The sequence below is a fragment of the Halichoerus grypus genome, chromosome 7 (genome assembly GCF_964656455.1).
Source record: "Halichoerus grypus chromosome 7, mHalGry1.hap1.1, whole genome shotgun sequence".
NCBI classification, from domain to species: Eukaryota; Metazoa; Chordata; class Mammalia; order Carnivora; family Phocidae; genus Halichoerus; species Halichoerus grypus.
The window spans coordinates 99,699,901-99,720,335 of NC_135718.1; the positions used below are offsets into that span (position 1 = coordinate 99,699,901).

The window sequence follows — 20,435 nt, forward strand, 5'->3', positions numbered from 1 at the left end:
TGCCGACAAAGGGGCGTGTGGCTAATTATACCTAAGATTAACGTCCCAATATTAATTTGGTTGTGTCAAAGCAGTGATTATGATAAGCTTCACCAGGTCTACCTAGTGACTAGATCAAACTCAGACTTCCCAAATGAGAACTTACTTTCCTAAGTTAGCCAATGGAGAAAAATCAGGAGAAAGAGAAAGCCTTTCATTCTCGTTGACTTATTCATTCGTCAAGTGTGTATCAAATGCTTTGTTTTCCACATTCTGCTTTTAAAATAGTCTAAACCTCAACTTACAATATTATCTAGAATAATTCTACCTGGAAGAAAAGCATAATATAAGAAATTCATCTTGACACATTAGCTGGTGAATAAGAAGTAATGTCCCTAAAAGGCATGCATATTTAGCATATTTGGCAATTTTTATTGCTCCCTCTTATCATTGAGATAGTCTATAGTTTTTGTTCAAGTATCGAGTTCACACATTTTCACTATCTTTCAAAGGGACACAGCTTTCGGCAGTATATTTATTTACTTAGGTTCTAGGCATGGTAATAAAATCACAGGTTTGATTTCTATGAGGACAGGGCCCACCTCTACCTGCGTTCCCACTCTAGCCCTGATACTAGTATGACGCCTGGCACTAGTGAACACTTAAATGACAATATGTTTTTAGTTTGTATTTCATTCAGGAGGCTCTTCTAAATGGTCTATAGCTGTACTGTCTAATACAGTGGCCACTAAATACAGTGGCTATTGAGCACTTGAAATGTGGATAATCTGGATTGAGATGTGCTGTTAAGTGCAAAAGACACACCAGATTTCAGAGACCTAGTATGAAATAAAGAAAGCAAATCTCATCAATTTTTATATTGGTTATGTGTTGAAATGATAATATTTGGGATATATTTCTCTTTAATTTTTCATATGGCTACTAGAAAATTTTAAATGATATATGTGGCTCATACATAATTTCTCACTAGCCCAAACCTATGACAGATTCACTGCCAAAAATGAAATTATGCAAAGAAAGCTGAGTAACTCCCGGTTTGGAATTATTTTCAGGGCACCTGCCAATTCTGAGAATTCCAGTAATTCATCTGAAACTATGTGAATAGACCATGGAGAAGTCATCCTCATGTCTATGATTACCTATCAGAGAAGGTGATCATAATGGCTCTTGACTCTGAGGAATAGTGGTGGGGACCCTGACCACCATGGCAAAGTTTGCTTCTAACTGGCTTATTGAAATTTCTCTTAGACTTCTCATAGCAGTGGCTTTAGGTGCTGAAATTGAAAACCACAGCAAATGCCTGAACTTTGGCTTAGGGAATTCCTTCTATTCTGAACAAGATTCTCACTGCTCACTTCAAACCTCTTCATGGATTGGCTTTTTATGATTCTTGGCTCCCCATCTGCCTTTTGCCTTTGTTTGATTTGATCTTCCAGCTTTGGATTACTTACCTTGTTTCTGCCCTGGCTATAAAGACTGTTCACCTTGCACCCAATCTAAAATCCCCATATACCACTGACCAAGGCCTGTAGCCCCTTTCCTCACCACTCCCACCCCTCAGCCTGTTCCTCCAGAGTGGAGGTGCCCAAAGCATGTGCATATATGTACATGCACATTTGGAGCACGAGACCAAGAAGACTTCTTAAGGAGAACAAGCTTTTGGCCTCTTGCTGTAAAAAGATTGCTATAGCATCCCCCAGTAACTTCATCACCAAATCCCTGGATTGCAAGTGAGGATAAGAGGTGAGTGGATTCTAATCCATGTCTCTGCCTTTATGCACAGTCATACTTTAAGCACGGGAGTGAAAAACTGATGGACAAAAACAGTGGTTTGACTTACTGCTCATGATGTTTGATTCATAAAACTTGGGGTCATCACGTTTCACCTTCTCAGGATTTTCACAGAACTTGTTGATATTGTCCTCAATGTACCAGCTCTTGTTCTCATCAAACACAGCAAACACAGCCTGCTGCTCGATGTCTGCTGCCCTCTGGAGGGTAAAAGTGCGGTGTTCAGTGATTAATGTTCCAGTTGATTACCCACAACACTGAGTTCTTCTCAGAAACCAAAGAGGCACAGTCTAGGGGCCACTGCAGCCACAAATTCAGGCATTTATGAGAGCCCATTTTGTACAAAGCCCTTGTTAGAGCCAAAGGTAATATGCAAGGACAAACAAAGCAGATGGGAAAATTCAGAGACTAAAACATCCTAATAGAAAAATTCCATCTCCTCATGGCAGCTGTAATTGTGTTTTATTTCTGTAAGTAGACACCTTTCAACCTGAATGATTGAGTAGACATGCTCCAAATAGTTGCAAAGGATAAAACAGAAGGTTGCAATAGGAAAGCTTTCTACTTCTCCCTTCCTGTTTCCTTTCATAGCTCAATAAATCAAGGTCTTCCAAATGTCCATTTCTGATTTTTCTAGGCATATATTTATTTTGTATGCCTTAGGATGAACTTCTTTGATTATAGCTTAGCCTGATTGGGAATTTTAAGTTAATAATATGAGACTATTATTCTCCAATGAAGATCTGTCTCTTTGTTCACTTTTTTTCTCTATAATTTAGTCTCACTAGAGATGGACCATTGTCTGGGTCCAACTTCACCAGATTCTATGTCTCCAAACTATTATCTCTCTTATCTCTCCCAGTGCAGGTCTCTTAAAAATAACAAGGACTGGTAGAGAGTTTTATACTTTTACAAGCTGGTATCTTGCTGAGCCCCCAAAAACCCTGTAAAAATTTTTTAGGAGGGTATTACCCATTTGATAAAAGGAAGAAATTAAGAGAGGCTAGGTGGCTTGCTGATGACACAGCAGAAGACCTGGAACTTCAAACTAAAAGAAAATATGGTGTCACACTATAGAACGGCCTTCCAGAGTAAGAATCTAGATGAAAATAGACAAGAAAAAAAAAAACCCCACAAAGGAATAAATGTCACATTTGCTCTAAAGAAGATAACATAATATTTTCTGTTCTCTAGAAGGAGAGGCCCCATTATTTAGCAAGGAGACCTAATCTGTTCCAGCCTGAAGCAGTTCCTGGAATTTCTAAAAGTTTAGTTTGTGGACAGAATACCTGTATGCCTCGCTTATCCAGGGATCTGCTCTTACAAATTAGAAGTAGCCCGATCAACCCAGAGGCAATGTCCCTTGTGACATCCACATTACTGTAGTATGGTCTTGTTAAGCACTGTGCATCATTTTCTGTGGGTTCATCAGACTCTAGGATGTTCCACTTATAAGTATAGGTTTCCCCTGGTTGAACTGCTCTGATCATGGTGTAATTGTCTGGAAGAAAATAGAGTCAAAATTGTTTCATTTTCAAAATTATTACATTAAACAAACAGTGAGTTCTCATTAGAACCAATTAATATTAGGAAAGGAATATTTTTCTATCAAGCTCCACTTAACCTTGGATTACATGTCGCCATTAGAGATTGCTCCACTAGAGGCCGCTATGGCACCAACAAAGAACACCATATTTGGTAAGCACTAGGGTAAACAAAATCCCTAAGTGAGAAGGGTTTGGTTCCGACTTTTAGGATACCCTACTTGTATACTACCTGACTGCACAAGTTATATTACTGAGCAAAGAGGACACTAGGAAAATATGGCAGCCTCTCAGAGGTGAATAGTTTCGTTCAGCAGACTCTGATTCAAACCTGAAGTGTAGGAAGAGTTGACATCATCTTCATAAGGGGAGAAGGTCACTCCATGAGGGTAAATGCTGTAGACGCGGCTGGCCATATTTTTGAACACGATCTACAAAGTTAACTCAAATTCATTATTTCAGGACTTAAGTTCAATTGTGAGAATTAATATAGGATGTTAGTTTTGCAAATTCACTTGTTGGAGGGTGCGTGTGTGCGTGCACGCAATCTAGTTCTGTTTCTCTGAGCAGCAACCTCTCCCCGTCACCTGGCAGATACTTTTGAGACAGTTTCACTCACATGGTAAGGTGGAAAATGGAAAGAGAAGTCTGCCCTTAGAAGTGACATTTTCCTCACAATATATCACTCTTTCCAAACTGATCCCCGTTCCCCTTCCCCTCTCCTCTCAGCTTGGACCACATCTGCCTTCAGATCTGTTCCTTCTCCTCTTTAGACCATGATCCCCTTCCCCAGCCTGGCAGATCTCCTAGGACACTGTCCTTGGTGTCATCTTCTGAGGGGCACACAAATAGCCAGATCCTGAATTTCCAGTGAGGTATATTTACACTTGCTAAAAAGCACCTAAAAGGGATGGGGGAAATCAGAAATGAGGGAAGGAAAAGAACAGAGAAAGGCTGCTTTCTACCCTTTTGTTATTTTTAAATGAACAGAATTGTCCTTGTGTGCAGTTATGTTAGTTCACCCCCACAAAGGGGTGAAGGGAGGAGCATTATTTACACGGGAGTCCTAGTTAGGCTTCTTAATCTTCAAAAGAAAACCTTAATCTTATCTTCTGTTGGTTGATTGCCAAAGCATTTGGATCATCCTTAATCTGTAGATTACCCACATTCTAGAATCGTGCCGAAGTTTGCAACATTTACTTCTCTGCTGCCCACTTCCTATTAGAAGCTCGATGACGTGACATCTATTTAAGGAAAGCTGTCTGAAGAACACTCAGTGTTCTTGAATCATATCTAAATTTACCTCCCTCAGAGACCAGTCATGGGAGAACTACATACCTAGAGCACAATGATGACTTGTTTATAGTCAATTGTATTTACTGTTATGTTCTCAGCTATAATGACAAACATTATTTTACAAAGCTATGTGACTTATTCATTCATTCATTCATTCATTCAAGATTTATTTATTTGTTTGAGAGAGAAAGTGCACGCATGGTGCGGGAGGGGCAGAGGGAGAGAGAGAATCTCAAGCAGAGATTCTCCACGCTGAGCGTGGAGCCTGATGCGGGCTCCATCTCAGGACCCTGAAATCATGACCTGAGCCAAAATCAAGAGTTGGACACTTAACTGATTGAAACACCCAGGCACCCCAGCAACTTATTTATTATATCAATTGTAGGGATTCTATCAAGGATTCCATCCACTGTATTATACAGCATCCTCTTTTTAAGGATCCATGGGATAAATTGGCCATAAGTGTCAAGGGAAATTACGTTTTCTTTATGACTACTGTGAATCTTGCCCTGACATATTTTACTCGGATGCTAGAAAGCTTTGGACAAAATTTGTAGGCAACCTTATAGGAGCATAAGGCATGTGTTTCATTATACTTATCCATGGCTTTATTTTCTTTGTCCCCATATTATCCTTCACCTCAATTACATTGGCTCTTTGTTTTATTCCTTTATAATTTGATAAATTGTCTCAGATAAGGTAGGCTATAAATCAGAGCAAATACTACATAAAAACTAAAGTTGCATTTGAATTAAAAACTACATGGACATATTTTTCTTTTTAATACAAACAAATAACCAGTACTTATAAACTGTCTTTCCTATTTAATTTCTCCCATGGTACTATATTTCTGTTACTTACTTTGAGTGTGTCTCTGACCTGGGCTCTGATAATAGGGCCCAAGATCCCATCTTCTTTGATATTCGTATTCTCCAAACGTTTGGTGAAAAACTCATCTTGGTACTGTGTGTAGACAACCTTCTTATAATGTTTTCCAATTTGGTTTGAGAAATTATCCAAATGCAGAGATCTGTATTTTCTTAAAGTGAAATGAATTTTTTTAAAAAATTAAACCGTTTGCTCAAGTAAAGACCCTGTAGGATGAGGAAATCTTTGTGCTTAGAAGTTCTGCTCTTGGATTAGCTAAAATGCTAGTTTTCTAAAAAAAAAAAAAAAAAAAAATTCTTAATGTGGTTTGCAAAGTCCCAATATCTCCTCTCTAGTTGGAAAACTGGAAACCTTTGTCTCTCCCATCACTGATAAAGTTGTAGACATGGTTAGAAACAGCTACTTAGAACTTCCTGTCACTCTGGTCACTAGAATAGATCTTAGATATCTCTGGGAAAATATCTATCCAAAAGAAAGGAGAGGACATACTGTGAATTTTTTCTCAAGTCTTCGTTATCACTTAATTTATGGTAACTTTATTGACTTCCCAGATGTTTCTCAATCTCTAAAAGTTATATTCCCACACTAGGAATCTTTGACTATCTTTATTAGTCATAGTTTTGTGCTGTTGGGCTCACCCTCCTACCATCCACCCAATCCTAGTGCCAACTAAAAAGCAACCACCTCCACCCATCTTCTGTAGCTACCTCGATACAAGAGTTGGGGCAGCAACAAGAACCACTTTTCCTCTTGGTCCTCTTTATTGCCTTAGTTTGCAAAAACAGAAGTTCCATGACAGAATTTACTCATTTTCTGCATTTATTTTACACAATAAAAAGCACACACTATTGCCAGAATCCTGGAATCTTATCTCAGTTCCATCAATTATTATTATATAATCTTGAGCAAGTTCCTTTTTAGCTCTTTTTCTCAAATTTTTTTGAATAGCAAATACATTCAAATGATTTTGATTACAATAGAGAGCTCTCACTCACACTTTTTTTCCCATCAACCCCACCTCCCTGACCTTCCCTGCATTTTCTAAATATTTTCTACATATTCACTTGCATTAATTTCATATGTATAATTCCAGAGCATCTCTATGCATAAGGCATAAGTATGCAAATATGACTGCAAATATAATATTCTTATACTCTTATTCTTTTAACAAAAGGCACCTTGACTTTTTTTTTGCATTTTCCCAGCTTTACTGAGGTGATTTTGACAAATAAAAATTGTATATATTTGAGAAGTACAACATGATGATTTATATATGTATATATGTGATTACCACAATTAAGCTAATTAACACTTCCGTCACCTCACCTAGTTACTATTTTCTTTTTTGTGGTGAGAACACTTAAGATCTACTGTCTTAACAAATTTCAAGTATAAAATATTAACTATAGTCACCATACTGCTTAATTAGGTCCACATATATGTGAGATCATGCAGTATTTGTCGTTTTGCGTCTGGAATGAGTCTTAGCATGATGTTTTGCAGGTTCATCCACATTGTTTTAAATGGCAGGCTTTCCTTCTTTCCTTCTTTTTTAAGGCTGAGTAATATTCCAGTGTGTGTGTGTGTGTGTGTGTGTGTGTGTGTGTGTGTGTGAGATATTCTTTATCCATTCATCCATCAACAGACACTCAGGTTGTTTCCATATCTTAGCTATTGTGAATAATGCTTCAATGGACATGGGAATGCAGATATCTCTTTAAGATATTGATTTCATTTCCTTTGGATATTTATTCAGAAGTGGAATTGCTGGATCATATGGTACTCCTATTTTTAATTTTTGAAGGAGCCTTCTTACTATTTTCCATAATGGCTGTACCAATTTATATTCTCGCCAACAGTGTACAGAGTTCCATTTTCTTCATACCCTCACCAACCCTGGTTACCTCTTTTTTGTAATAGCCATCCTCACAGGTATGAGGTCATAATCTCATTGTGGATATGATTTGTATTTCCCTAATGACTAGTGATGTTGAACACCTTTTCCTATATCTATTTGCCATTTATGTATCTTCTTTGGAAAAATGTCAATTTAAGTCCTTTGCTCATTTTTTAAAAATTTATTTTATTTTTTTTTAAAGATTTTATTTTTAAGTAATCTCTACACCCAACATGGGGTTTGAACTCACAACACCAAGATCAAGAGTCCCATGCTCCACTGACTGAGCCAGTCAGGCCCACCTTTCCCCATTTTTAAATCAGGTGGTTTTTTAAAAAATTTTTTGCCATTGAGTTTTTTTGATATATTTTAGGTTTCAACACCTTATTAGAGATATGGTTTGCAAATATTTTCTCTCATTTCATAGATTGCTTTTTTGTTTTATTGTTTCTTTTGCTGTACAGAAACGTTTTAGTTTGATGTAGGCCCACTTGTTTATTTTTGTTTTTGTTGCCTGTGCTTTTTGTGTTATACCCCAAAAAATCATTGGGAAGACCCATGTCAAAGAGTTTTCTTCCTACCTTTTCTCCTAGAAGTTTTATGGTTTCAGGTCTTATGTTTAAATATTTAATCTATTTTGAGTTAATTTTTGTGTATAGAGCTAAGGGTCCAATTTCATTCTTTTGCATGTGGATATCCAGTTTTTCCAACATTAATTATTGAAGAGACTATATTTTCCCGATTGTGTATTTCTAGTGCTCTTGTCAAAGATTAGTTGACTATATATGTATGTGTTTACTTCTGGGCTCTCTATTTGGCTTCATTGGTCTAAGTGTCTGTTTTTATGCCATTATTATACTGTTTGATTGCTATAGCTTTGTAATATAACTTGAAATTAAAAGTGTGATGCCTTCAGCTTTGCTCTTCTTGTTCGAGATTGTTTTGGTTATTTCGAATCTTTTGTGGTTCCATATGAATTTTAGAATTGTTTTTTCTATTTTCATGAAAAATGCCATTGGAATTTTGATAGAGATTATATTGAATCTGTAGATTGCTTTGATTAATATGAACAGTTTAACAAAATTAATTCTTCCAATCCATTAACATAGAACATCTTTCTATTTGGTTGTCTCTTCTTCAATTTCTTTCATCAGTATCTTACAGTTTTTGGTGTATAGATCTTTCACCTCTTTGGTTAAATTTATTCCTTAAGCATTTTATTATTTTTATTTCTTTGAAATGGGATTGTTTTCTTCATTTCTGTTTTGGATAGATTGTTTTTAGTTTAATAAGTGCAGCTAGGGGCACCTGGGTGGCTCAGTCAGTTAAGCATCTGACTTCAGCTTGGGTCATGATCTCAGAGTCCTGGGATCGAGCTTCCTGCTCAGCGGGGAGTCTGCTTCCCCCCTCCCTCTGCCCCGCCCCCTGCTCATGCTCTCTCTCTCTCACTTGCTCTAATAAATACAATATTTAAAAAAATAAGTGCAGCTAATTTTTATATGTTGATTTCATACCCTGCAACTTACTGCATTCTTTTATTAGTTTTAATAGATTTTTGGTGGAGTGTTAAGGATTTTCTATATGTAAAATCATATCATCTGCAAAGAGAGATAATTTTACTTTTTCCTTACCAATTTGGATATCTTTTATTTCTTTTTCTTGCCCAATTGCTCTGGTTAGGATTTCTAGCACTATCTTGATTAAAAATGGTAGGCACTCTTGTCTTGTTCCTGATCTTAGAGAAACAGCTTTCTTTGAGTATGTGTTAGCTCTGGGTTTGTCGTATATGGCTTTTATTATGTTGAGGTACATTTCTTCTATACCTAACTTGTTGAGAGTTTTTATCATGAAAAGATGTTGAATTTTGTCAGTTGCTTCTTCTGCATCAACTGGGTTGTTATTATGACTTTTATCCTTCATTTTGTTGATGTGGTAGATCACATTTATTGATTTGTGCATGGTGAAAAATCCATGCATCCCAAGGATAATCTCACTTGATCATGGTGTATGATCATTTTAATGTGCTGTGTATTTGGTTTGCTAATATTCTGGTGAGGCTTTTTGCATCTGTGTTCAACAAGGATATTGAGCCATCATTTTCTTTTCTTGTATTGTCCTTATCTGGCTTTGGCATGAGGATAATGCTGGCCTTGTAAAATAAGTTTGGAAGTGTTCTCTCCTCTTCAATATTTTGGAAGAATTTGAAGATTAGTGTTCGTTCTTCTTTAAACGTTTGGTATAATTCATCTGTGAAGCCATGTGATTTTGGGCTTTTCTTTGTTCAGAGATTTTTGATTCCTGATTCAATCTTCTTACTTGTTACTAGTCTGTTCGGATGTTCTATTTCTTTATGATTCAGTCTTGGTAGGGTGTATATTTCTAGGAAATTGTCCATTTATTCTAGACTATACAATCTGTTGTCATATCATTATTTATAGTAGTCTCTCAGGATCCTTTGCATTTCTGTGATATCAATTGTAGTGTCTCCTCTTTCAGTTATAATTTTAACTATTTGAGTCCTCTTCCCTTGGTTAGTTTAGCTAAAGGTTTGTCAGTTTGGTTTATCTTTTCAGAAAACCAGCTCTTGGTTATGTTGATCTTTTCTATTGTTTTTCCAGTGTCTACCTCATTTTCTTTCCTCTAATCTTCATTTCATTCCCTCTGCTAACTTTGGGTTTAATTTGCTCATTTCCTCCCCCTCCCCAGCTCCCTGAGGTATAAAGTTAGGTTGTTTATTTTAGAACTTTCTTTGTTTTCTAATGTAGGCATTTACTTCTATAAACTCTCATAACTGTTTTTGTTGTATTCCAAAGTTTTTGTATGTTGTGTTTCCATTTTCACTTGTCTCATGATATTTTTTTGATTTCCCATTAGATTTCTTTTTGACCATTCTAGAAAGTGTGTTTAATTTCCAAATATTTGTGAATTTTCCAATTTTTGTTCTGTTATTGATTTTTAGTTTCATACCACTGTGGTCAGAAAAGACACTTGATATTATTTTGTTAAGACTTATTTTGTGGCCTAACATATGATGTATCTTAGAGAATATTTCATGTGCACTTGAGAAGAATATGTATTCTGCTGCTGTTGGATGGATTGTTCTTTACATGTCTATCAGGTCCACTTGGTCTATAGTGTTATTCAATTTCAGTTTCCTTACTGATTTTATGTCTGGATGATTTATCTATTGTTTACAGTGAGGTATTTAAATCCCCCACTATTATTGTATTGTTGTCTATTTCTCCATTCAGTTCTGTTAATATCTACTTCATATGTTTAGGTGGTTCAATGTTAGGGGCATATATATTTATAATTGTTATAGCCTCTTGATAAATTAACCCCTTTATCATATAGTGACCTTGTCTCTTATGACAGTTTGACTCAAAGTCTATTTTGTCTTATATAAGTATAGCCACTCCTGTTCTTTGGTTACCATTTGCATGGAAAATCTTTTTATCCCTTTACTTTTAACCAATGTGTGTCCTTAAAGCTAAAGTAAGTCTCTTGTAGACAGTACATTGTTAGATCTTAGTTTTTTTATCCATCTGGCTACTCTGTTATCTTTTGATTGGAGAATTGATTCATTTACATTTAGAATAAGCATTGATAGGTAAGGACTTACTATTGCTATTTTATTGTTTTCTGACTTTTTTGTAGTTCTTTTGTTCCTTTCTTCCTCTGTTGCTATTTTCCTTGTGATTTGTTGATTTTTTGTATTTGCAGGTTTTAATTCCTTTATCTTTTGTGTATCTACTAGAGGTAGAAGTTTTTGCTTGTGGTTACCATGGGGCTTACATAAAACATCTTAGAGTTCTAACAGTTTATTTTAAGGTGATGACAGCTTAAATTCAATTGCATAAAAATTTCTACACTATTACTACTCCCTCCCAATTTGTGATGTCACACTTTACATCTTTTTATATTGTATATCCATTAACAAAGTATTTTAGCCTGGTGATTTTAATACTTTTGTCTGTAGACTTTTATTTTAAAGTTTTTTTTTTTTAATTTTAACTAGAGTTAAAAGTCATTATGTACCACCATTACAGTATTAAAATATTCTGAATTTGACTATATATTTACCTGTACCAGAAACTTTTATACTTTCATATTTTCATGTTGTTACTTAGTGTCCTTTCATTTCAACTTGAAGAACTCTCTTTAGCATTTCTTGTAAGGCATGCCTAGTGATGTTGAGCTCCCTCAGCTTTTCTTTGTCTTGGAATGTCTCTTCACTTCTGAAGAAATCTCTTCACTTCTGAAGAAAAGTTTTGCTGAGTATAGTATACTATTCTTTGTTGGCAGAGGGTTTTTTTTTTTTTCTTTGCAGCACCTTGAGTATATCATCCCACACTCTCCTAGCCTACAAGGTTTCTTCTAAGAAATCTGTGGATAGTCTTATGGGGGTCCCCTTTTATATGACAAGTTGCTTATCTCTTGCTACTTTCAGGATTCTCTCTTTGTCTTTGACTTTTGACAATTTGATTATCATGTATCTCAGGATAATCTTTGGGTAGATCTTGCTTGGAGTACTTTGAGCTTCATGAATCTGTATATCTATAACCTCCCAAGATTCAGGAAGATTTTAGTCATTATCTTTATATAAGCGTTCTGCCCGTTCATTTCTTCTCCTTTTGGGACTCTCATAATGTATATATTAATTCTTTTGGTGGTGAATATAGGTATTGTAAGCTTTCTTCACTCATTTCCATTCTTTTTTTTTTTTCCTTTTTTGTCTCTGTAACTGAATAATTTCAAATTACCTATCTTTGAGTTTGCAGAATCTTTCTTCTGCATGATCAAGTCTGCTATTGAAGTTCTCTATTGAATTTTTTAGTTCTGTCATTATATCCTTCAGTTCCAGGTTCTCTGCTTGGTTATTTTTTGTGGTTTTTATTTATTTCTTACACTTATTTTATTCATGCGTTGTTTTCCTGATTTCATTTCATTGCCTATCTGTCCTCTTGCACTTCACTGAGCTTCCTTAAGATGATTATTTTGAATTTTTTGTCAGACAATTTGTAGATCTCTATTTCTTTCACATAGGTTATTTGAGCTTTATTAGTTTCCTTTGGTGGTGTCATACTTGCCTGATTTTTTGTGATTCATGCAGCCTTGTGTTCATGTACATTTGAAGGAGCAAACACCCTCTTCCAGTCTTTACTGAGTGATTTTGTCAGGTAAAGACCTTCTCCTGTCAAGTCTCTGGGCTGCTGGGATTGCCTCTGTGATGAGTGAAGTTGGAACAAGTTCATGTGGCTGCTTTTGAGCCTGCAGCAGTATCTGTGGTTGGTGGGCCTTTTGCCAGGGGCTCAGGTGGGCATGGATCCTGTCTGGTCTCTGGGAAGATGTGACTGCCTCTAGGACCTTGGTCAGTAGAGCTAATGCTGGGTTAGTGGCTTATTTCAAGATCTAAAGTTGAGTCTCTAAATGGCAGGGCTGTTATTAGGTTTTTTGATGGGTATAGCTCCCATCTGGTCCTTGAGAAGGTTCCCACCAGGTCACTGGGTAGTCCCTGGGTGGGCAAGACTACAATTGGGAGAGTCGGAGCTGGGTTACAGTGATGCTTCAAGATCTTCGGAGGAACTGAGGTCTGCAGACCAGCCTCCTGGGGCATGGATGGGCGTGACTCTCTGAAAGTCCCTGAGCTGGCAGGACTATTCCAAGGCTGGAGCTGGTTACAGGGCCACTTTAAGATCCATAGTCAGACCAAGGTCTGTAGGCCACCCTCCAGAGTCATGGACAGGTGTGACTTCTTCTGGGTCCTTTGGCAAATAATGCTGGTGTCAAGACCAAGGCCAAGTGGGGCTGTAGCTCAGTCCATAATGGGACAAGGCTGTAGCCAAGTTTGTAGGTGGGAGCACTGTCAGTGAATCTACCACCTGAGCATGATGTGCCTTCTCAAAATATCCCTCCTTGGTCTTGGCTTCCATTGCAAGATCTTGGAATTTCTCAAATTCCTACCTGGATCCCAAAGCTCTCACAGAAGTACTTTTGTTTGTGGATAGCTGTCAAATTACTATTGCTGTGGAGGGATATGAGCAGGGGACGTCCTATTCTGCCATTTTTTCCTCCCTTGACTTCTTAATCTAACAACATATCTTGGAGAACTTTTTATACTAGTACATAGAGAGTGTTTACATCCTCTTTTGAAAACAGATGTATAGTATTCCATCATATGGATGTGCCATAATTTATTAAACTAATATCCTATTGATGGACATTTTGGGTTGTTTCCAAACCTTTGCTACTACTCACAGTGCAGCAGTGGATATCCAGTACATAACATCATTTCATATGTGAACAAGTATATCTATATAGTAAATTACCGGAGTAAGATTGCTGGGTCAGAGGATATATGCATTTATAATTGTGAGCATATACATTTATAATTGTGATGCATATTGTCAAATCATGCTCTTGAATGGCTGTATCAAATTACTCTTCCACCAATAATGTATGATAGTGCTTGTTTTCTACAGCCTTGCCGACAGATCATGTCATCTGGACTTGTGAGTCTGCGAGGTGGAAAATAGTATCTCAGTGGAGTTTAATTTGCACTTCTCTTATTGTGAGTGAGCTTGAGTATTTTTCAAGTGTTATTTGAATTTCCAAAATTCTTACTCTCTCTGACATCTTTTCTAATCTACAAAATAATTAAAAGCTGTTTCTAACGTGGAGAGTTAAAGTAAAACTCATAGGAAATGTTTCACACAGTGCTTAGCAATAACAAGCATCCAACAAGTGGTAGCTGCTATTACTAGTAATATTATTGCTGCTACTACTATTACTACTACTACAACTACTACTACTACTACTACTACTACTACTACTACTACTACTATTATTACTACTCTTATGCTGCTGAGTTCCCATGGTGAGTTTAGAGTAATTCCAGATTGATTTGGACAACAAGACCTGAACGCAATACATGTATACCCTTGAGAGCTGTCAACTCATGGCATTTCACCCCATGCATCTAAGACCCCTGAGCCTTCACATAGTGGTAAGCACCCCAAAACTCACTTGTCCATATTCGCTGGTATTATTGGTGCATAGTCCCAAATGACTTCCTCTGCAGCAATGAAGTATTCCCACCTCTTCATGTGCCGCCTCTGATCACGAGTTAGTTTCTTAGGATTCCTGGTTTTCTTTGCACAGTTTTTAATGTCTATGTAAGCCTGCATCCCAGCTGAATTAGAACACAAAGGCAATGAAAGAATTTGAGAGAAGAAATTACAGCTGATCAAAATGCCTATCTTTTAAATAAATTTGTGGAAGGTTTAAATAATAACAGTAAAAGTACTGCTCAGGAAACTTCTGAACATTTTGGTTTGCAGCTCTTCTAGTGTTATAGAGAAAGGGCAAGAATTAAAAGCAAAGGAAAGAGAGGATGGGTTAGGGAAAAAAACATGAAAAGATTTCCTTTGTTTCTTTCAGAGGAAAAAAAATGTAATTTCCAGATCCTTAAAATCTTATGACTTAAGTCTTGTTGATTTCTCATTTTTCCTGTTATCTGTCCCTTTATTTGTAAAATGGAGATAATAATAGTACATACTGTATAAAATTGTTGTTAAAAATTAAATAAGTTAATATACATAGTGCTTAATGTCAATGTTAGTTTTGTTGTTGTTGTTTTATTATTATTGGGGACTCTATCTTCCAAGGGTATTGTGACAATTTCATGATTTCAAATATAATTTTGGTTGCTCAGTGTGAACAGGAAACAAAATGGTCTCATCAAAATGTCTCTTTCTTATGTGTCTGGCTTTTATATACATTGTTTTGGTAAGAAAATAATTTCCTATAGTGATATCATTTACTTCCATTTTGGTCTCTATTTACACAGATGCTCTTCCCAACAGTTTTATTTTATTTTTATTTATTTATTTATTTATTTATTTATTTATTTATTTATTATTAGCATATAATGTATTATTTGTTTCAGGGGTATTCCCAACAGTTTTACAGCAACAATGTATAATAGAACAATTAGTTATTTTGTTTATATGATACCACATAACAACCTGGGCTGACTTTTTTTTCCTACCAAAACTTACGATATTCTTTAAAGTTCACTCCTTAGCTAGTTAAATACTATGCTTTTTCTATTCAACATCATCCACTGGGTTCCTCTTTGTGCCAGGTTTTGTGTTCATCTTGTTATAAAAGATAATCTTTTCATGTTAAATCTTTTGTGCTTTCTATAACTTAGTGCTTCCATAAATTTGCAGATGTTTGATTTGTTCTAGCACTTAGGTTTTTTCTTTGGCTGAATACTAAGAAGCCCAAAGAAGAATATCTCTATGTATGCATTTACTTACTTCCCTTTTTCTCCTTTTGAGGAAGTAGACCTTTTTCCAGCTTTTGCTTCATTTAAAAAAAAAAAAGCTTTGTCAATTTCTCCACTTCCTCTATCCCAACTAATGTGTTATAAGTCTAAGGGCAGAAAAACGAAATTCTGTTCTCAGGACAAAGGCATGTATGTCTGGAGCATGTGTGGCTTGAAAGGGCAAAGGAGAATGAGGGAATTAGTGCTTGGGAAGAAAAGATCCTGTATTCACAAGCAAAACTATTGGAAGAATTTCTTACCTTGAAAATGTTTTGGGATGAGAGAAGATATGATCCACTTTCCCTGTGGGCTCATAGTCATGTTTGCAGTAGTGGATGTAGCACTGACTAGGGTGATAGCTGAGATCTTATGATGATTCTGCTCCAAGACCTGGCCATTGAAATGAATGGAGAACAATTCTGGCCCAGAGCTCATTCCGATCAGATGCCAGCTAATGTGGTCATGGGCACAAACTGTGATATCTGAGGGAGAGAGAGATGGGAAGTGAAACAGGCAGTCAGCCTCTGTAATAAAAAATTCACTCACCAGATATGTACTGAGCACCTGCTATGCATCAAGCATTGTTTCTGGGTGTAGAGACACTCCAACTGTGGTTCCTGCCCAAGCAAAGCAGATGTCTGAGTGATGGGCAAACAAGCAGTCACAACTCATTGCAATGAGTGGTGCTCTAGAGGTAAGAATAGAGCCCAAAGATGAGGAAAGTTAGTTCAGAAACACAAGGATTGCTAAGGGGTTAGGCCAAGGAGGGAACCAAGTAGGTCATCAACCATCCTGGTCTACCAGGGACTGAGGAGTTTCTCAGGAGGCAGGACTTTCAGTGTTAAAACTGGGAAAGCCATATGAAATCTAGAATCAATTTGGGCCCAGCTGGACGGAATCACCAGAGCCTCCAATAAGGCTGAGTTCAGGGGTCTAATCCTCTCAGCTGGATAGATGTCAAAGCTCTGCCTAAGGGAAAGATGTGAAGATGCTTTAAGAATTTTTGATTGCTTCTTTAACCCCTTGTTGATTGTTTAAATGACGAGGCAATGAATTACTCTGTGGGATATAGGCTCTCCTTAAATGCAATGGACAAGTGTTCATTATGCTAGGCCACTAGGAGCATTTCATGGATGAAGTAATGAAAACAGAATAAAAGCTGAGTTTTCCTCCTTTGTGCTCACAGTAACTAGGAAAATGCTAATTTGCTCTGCAGGAGATTCAAACCCTGGCTTCCATCCTTGGATTGGGTTTTAAATTTCAGATCCATAATCACTAGATACTACAATTATAGGGCTGAGAATCAGTCCCTTACCCACAGAGAGGCTGAGGGGCTTATATTTTTTAGGAGACCCTTGTAACCTGGCAGGGATTCCTAGATCATCGGTGAGAACAAGAAGCTAGAACCTGCAAACAAGAACCTAGAAGGTAGGAGGTTTTGATGAAAGTATTTATCTACCCCAAAGAAATGCTTATGCTGAATTAAGCATTTAATATATCTGTATTAGCATTTATCATATTTATTTAATTTACCCTGCTCCATAAGACAATTGTACAGCATTAACTTTTCTGTTTCTATTAACGACAGCCCCCTATCCTGCCTCTCTTAAGCCCCAACTACTCTTTTTTGACTTTAAATTCATAGGCTCTATGCACTGACCAAGTTATTATTTTTTTGCATATGAATTGCTTTTGTTTGCCTTCTATAAATATACAGGAATGATTCACCTGCTAGAACACAGATACAATGTCTCTTTAACCACTCCCCTCTAAGGATTAGAGCAGCGGCAAGGCTATTTTATATGTAAAAAAATTCCTAAACACCCTCTGCACCAGGATAAATGGTTAATCCATTTTTGTAAATAGGCACATTGAGAAAATAAACTTCCAAGGACCACACTAAGCTGGAGATATGAGCAAGGCTTGAACTCAGATCTCCTAAGACAGAGGTCAACTGACTAAGTTTTGGAACTCTGAATCAAAACCAGAGTCATCTGAGTACATCTGTAATAACCCAGGTGGGAAGATAGAGCCAAATGAAATAGAATACAATTTAAAAACAACGTCCAGATCTCAACTTTTGACAAGTTTTGTTTTTAGTAAGTAAAGCCACTTGTGATTTTTAGATACAGAGAATGACTTCTGAGAAGCTTAGTGTTCTGATATATGGAATTATTTAATAAAATAATGTTTTCATTTTTCCATTCTTTTTCCTCAGGATCTTTGGTTCTAAGTCATTTCTATCAGAGAGATGGAAGAAGTCTGGATGGGAGTCAGATTTATTGTTTTTCTTTCTCTTAATTGTTGCTATGATTTTGCTTTTCCACAATAGTCTCCATGCAAATGGAAAGAGAGAACATCCTACATGCCACTGGATATTACTAATCCATCACCTTTTGAAATGCTCATAGTGTTTTTGTATGTGGGGTATTTCTCCTAATCTATTCATCTTCACTGTAAGTGTCTTCCTTGAATTCTTTCTGTTGATCCTTCCTGCTAGGGATTAACCTTGAATTTGTATTTCGTAGGGCTCCCTCTGTGGAAGAAGGCATGGACCATGCAGCAGGGACCACAGAACTCACTGAAGGAGAGTGAGCTAGTATTTTGGAGATCTTCCTGGAGGCACAGGGCAAGGTGAAACCTGCTTGGATCCCTACATCCAATATATTAAGCTGCACGCTCTTTCTCTATAGAAGACTGATGAATCACTGACCCCTACCTCTGAAATCAATAATACATAATATGTTAATTGAATTCAAATAAAAATTTAAAAAAAGAAAGAAAAAAATTCTCCATATATGCGTCTTTTCTCAAAAAAATATTTTGACAAGTGAACAGCCACGAATTTGGCAAATGATAACAATACACTCTTCTGAAGAATGTTCTAGAAATGCTTTCTTGGATCTCTTCTCAAGGCTTCTCATGAATCAAGAGTCCAAGTATGGCAGCATTTGTGCACATGTACCATCTATGTATTCAACCCTTGAAATACCTAAGTCACCCCCCTGGGGGGCGGTTTTAACCCTTTATGACACCGTTAGTTCAAAGTCTAGAGCTGCATGTCCAAGATGGTTGTCACTTATTGAACATGGAATGAGTTGTGCTATGAGGGTAAAAGGTATGCTGAATTTCAGAGATTTACTATAAAGAGAAAGAATGTAAACTATCTCACTAATAATTGCTTATATTGATCCCATGTTAAAATGATAACATTTTGGATATATCGGTTTAAATAAAATAGTATTAACATTAAAAAAAACAACCAAAAAACAGATGATGGAATCTTGACAACCACTGAGGTGGATTACATTATCTTTTTGATTAGGAGTTGAAAAATAGTGAGTATGTATTTGGTCAACTTCCATATGGCTTTGAGGAAAGCAATGGGACCAAAGGCACTGGTGATTCTGCTGTGGTTGGATAGCATGCAGCCCATGCATCACCTGGCATTGTCCCATTCACATAGCCATTGACTGTGTACATTAAAGATGATGACTGGCTCCCGCTCTTGCTTTCATCAAACACAGCAAACATCAGCACATGTTGTTTGTCAAACATCTTCTGCATCCCATCCTTAGTAAGGGTGCCTATGAAAGAAAAGACATACTTTTTAATAGCATCCCAGACAGAACACTCTCACTAGGTATTCCTAGATAGCAAAAAAAAAAAAAAAAAAAAAAAAATTAAGGCAAGCAGTCAATCATAATGATAACGTTAAGAAGTTCTTATTTTAAAAAATAGCATCTTGGGGCCCCTGGGTGACTCAGTCAGTTGGGCGGCTGACTCTTGACTTCGGCTCAGGTCCTGATCTCGGGTCCTGCAATAGAGCCCCGCATCGGGCTCCACACTCAGCATGGAGTCTGCTTGAGATTCTCTCTCTCCCTCTGCCCCTCCCCCAACTTGCACACTCTCATTCTCTGAAATAAATAAATACATCTTTATTTATTTATTTATTTATTTATAAATCTTTATTTATTTATTTATTTTAAAGATTTTATTTATTTATTTGACAGACACAGAGAGAGAACACAGGCAGGGGGCGTGGGAGAGGGAGAAGCAGGCTACCCGCTGAGCAGGGAGTCTGATGTGGGGCTCGATTCCAGGACCCTGGGATCATGCCCTGAGCCGGAGGCAGATGCTTAACTGACTGAGCCACCCAGGCGCCCCCAATAAATAAATCTTTAAAAAATAACATCTTTGGGGTGCCTGGGTGGATCAGTCGTTAAGCGTCTGCCTTCCGCTCAGGGCATGATCCTAGGCTCCTGGGATCAAGCTCCTTGTCCGGCTCCCTGCTCCGCGGGAAGCCTGCTTCTCCCTCTCTCACTCGCCCTGCTTGTGTTCCCTCTCTTGCTGTGTCTCTCTCTGTCAAATAAATAATTAAAATCTTAAAAAAAAATAGCATCTTTATCCAGTAATAATGACTGGGGGCTTATTAAAATCCTGGTGCCACAGTAAGTATTTTCTCTGACACCTCATAGCCTTGAGGAATGGGGATTTAAAGGTAAACTTGATCAGGCACAAAGAAAAAACATCTGGTGACTGTCAAGGCTTTAGTGCAAGTACTTATTTCCTCTAGTGTCAACAGGCCAATAAAGAGGTACTTTAGCTCAGTTGGCAAAGTACACTCCAAGTTTCATACAGCCATCTTGCTTGTACATGTAATGAGGCATTTGAGAATTTGTTGAGG

At 37.1% G+C, this 20,435-nt stretch overlaps 1 protein-coding gene across 2 annotated transcripts in view; it reads right to left on the minus strand.

The window, feature by feature from the left end:
* The window catches only part of F5 (coagulation factor V), an 86,183-nt gene that overhangs the window by 42,331 nt on the left and 23,417 nt on the right, over positions 1-20,435 (minus strand). For both annotated transcript variants that reach the window (XM_078077932.1, XM_036097991.2), the window contains exons 5-11: positions 19,192-19,335; positions 16,009-16,230; positions 14,443-14,608; positions 5,493-5,670; positions 3,667-3,766; positions 3,081-3,292; positions 1,841-1,991 (exon numbers count right to left, since the gene is read on the minus strand). In XM_078077932.1, the coding sequence (XP_077934058.1) occupies positions 1,841-1,991; positions 3,081-3,292; positions 3,667-3,766; positions 5,493-5,670; positions 14,443-14,608; positions 16,009-16,230; positions 19,192-19,335 (1,173 nt within the window). The remainder of the gene's footprint in view (positions 1-1,840; positions 1,992-3,080; positions 3,293-3,666; positions 3,767-5,492; positions 5,671-14,442; positions 14,609-16,008; positions 16,231-19,191; positions 19,336-20,435) is intronic.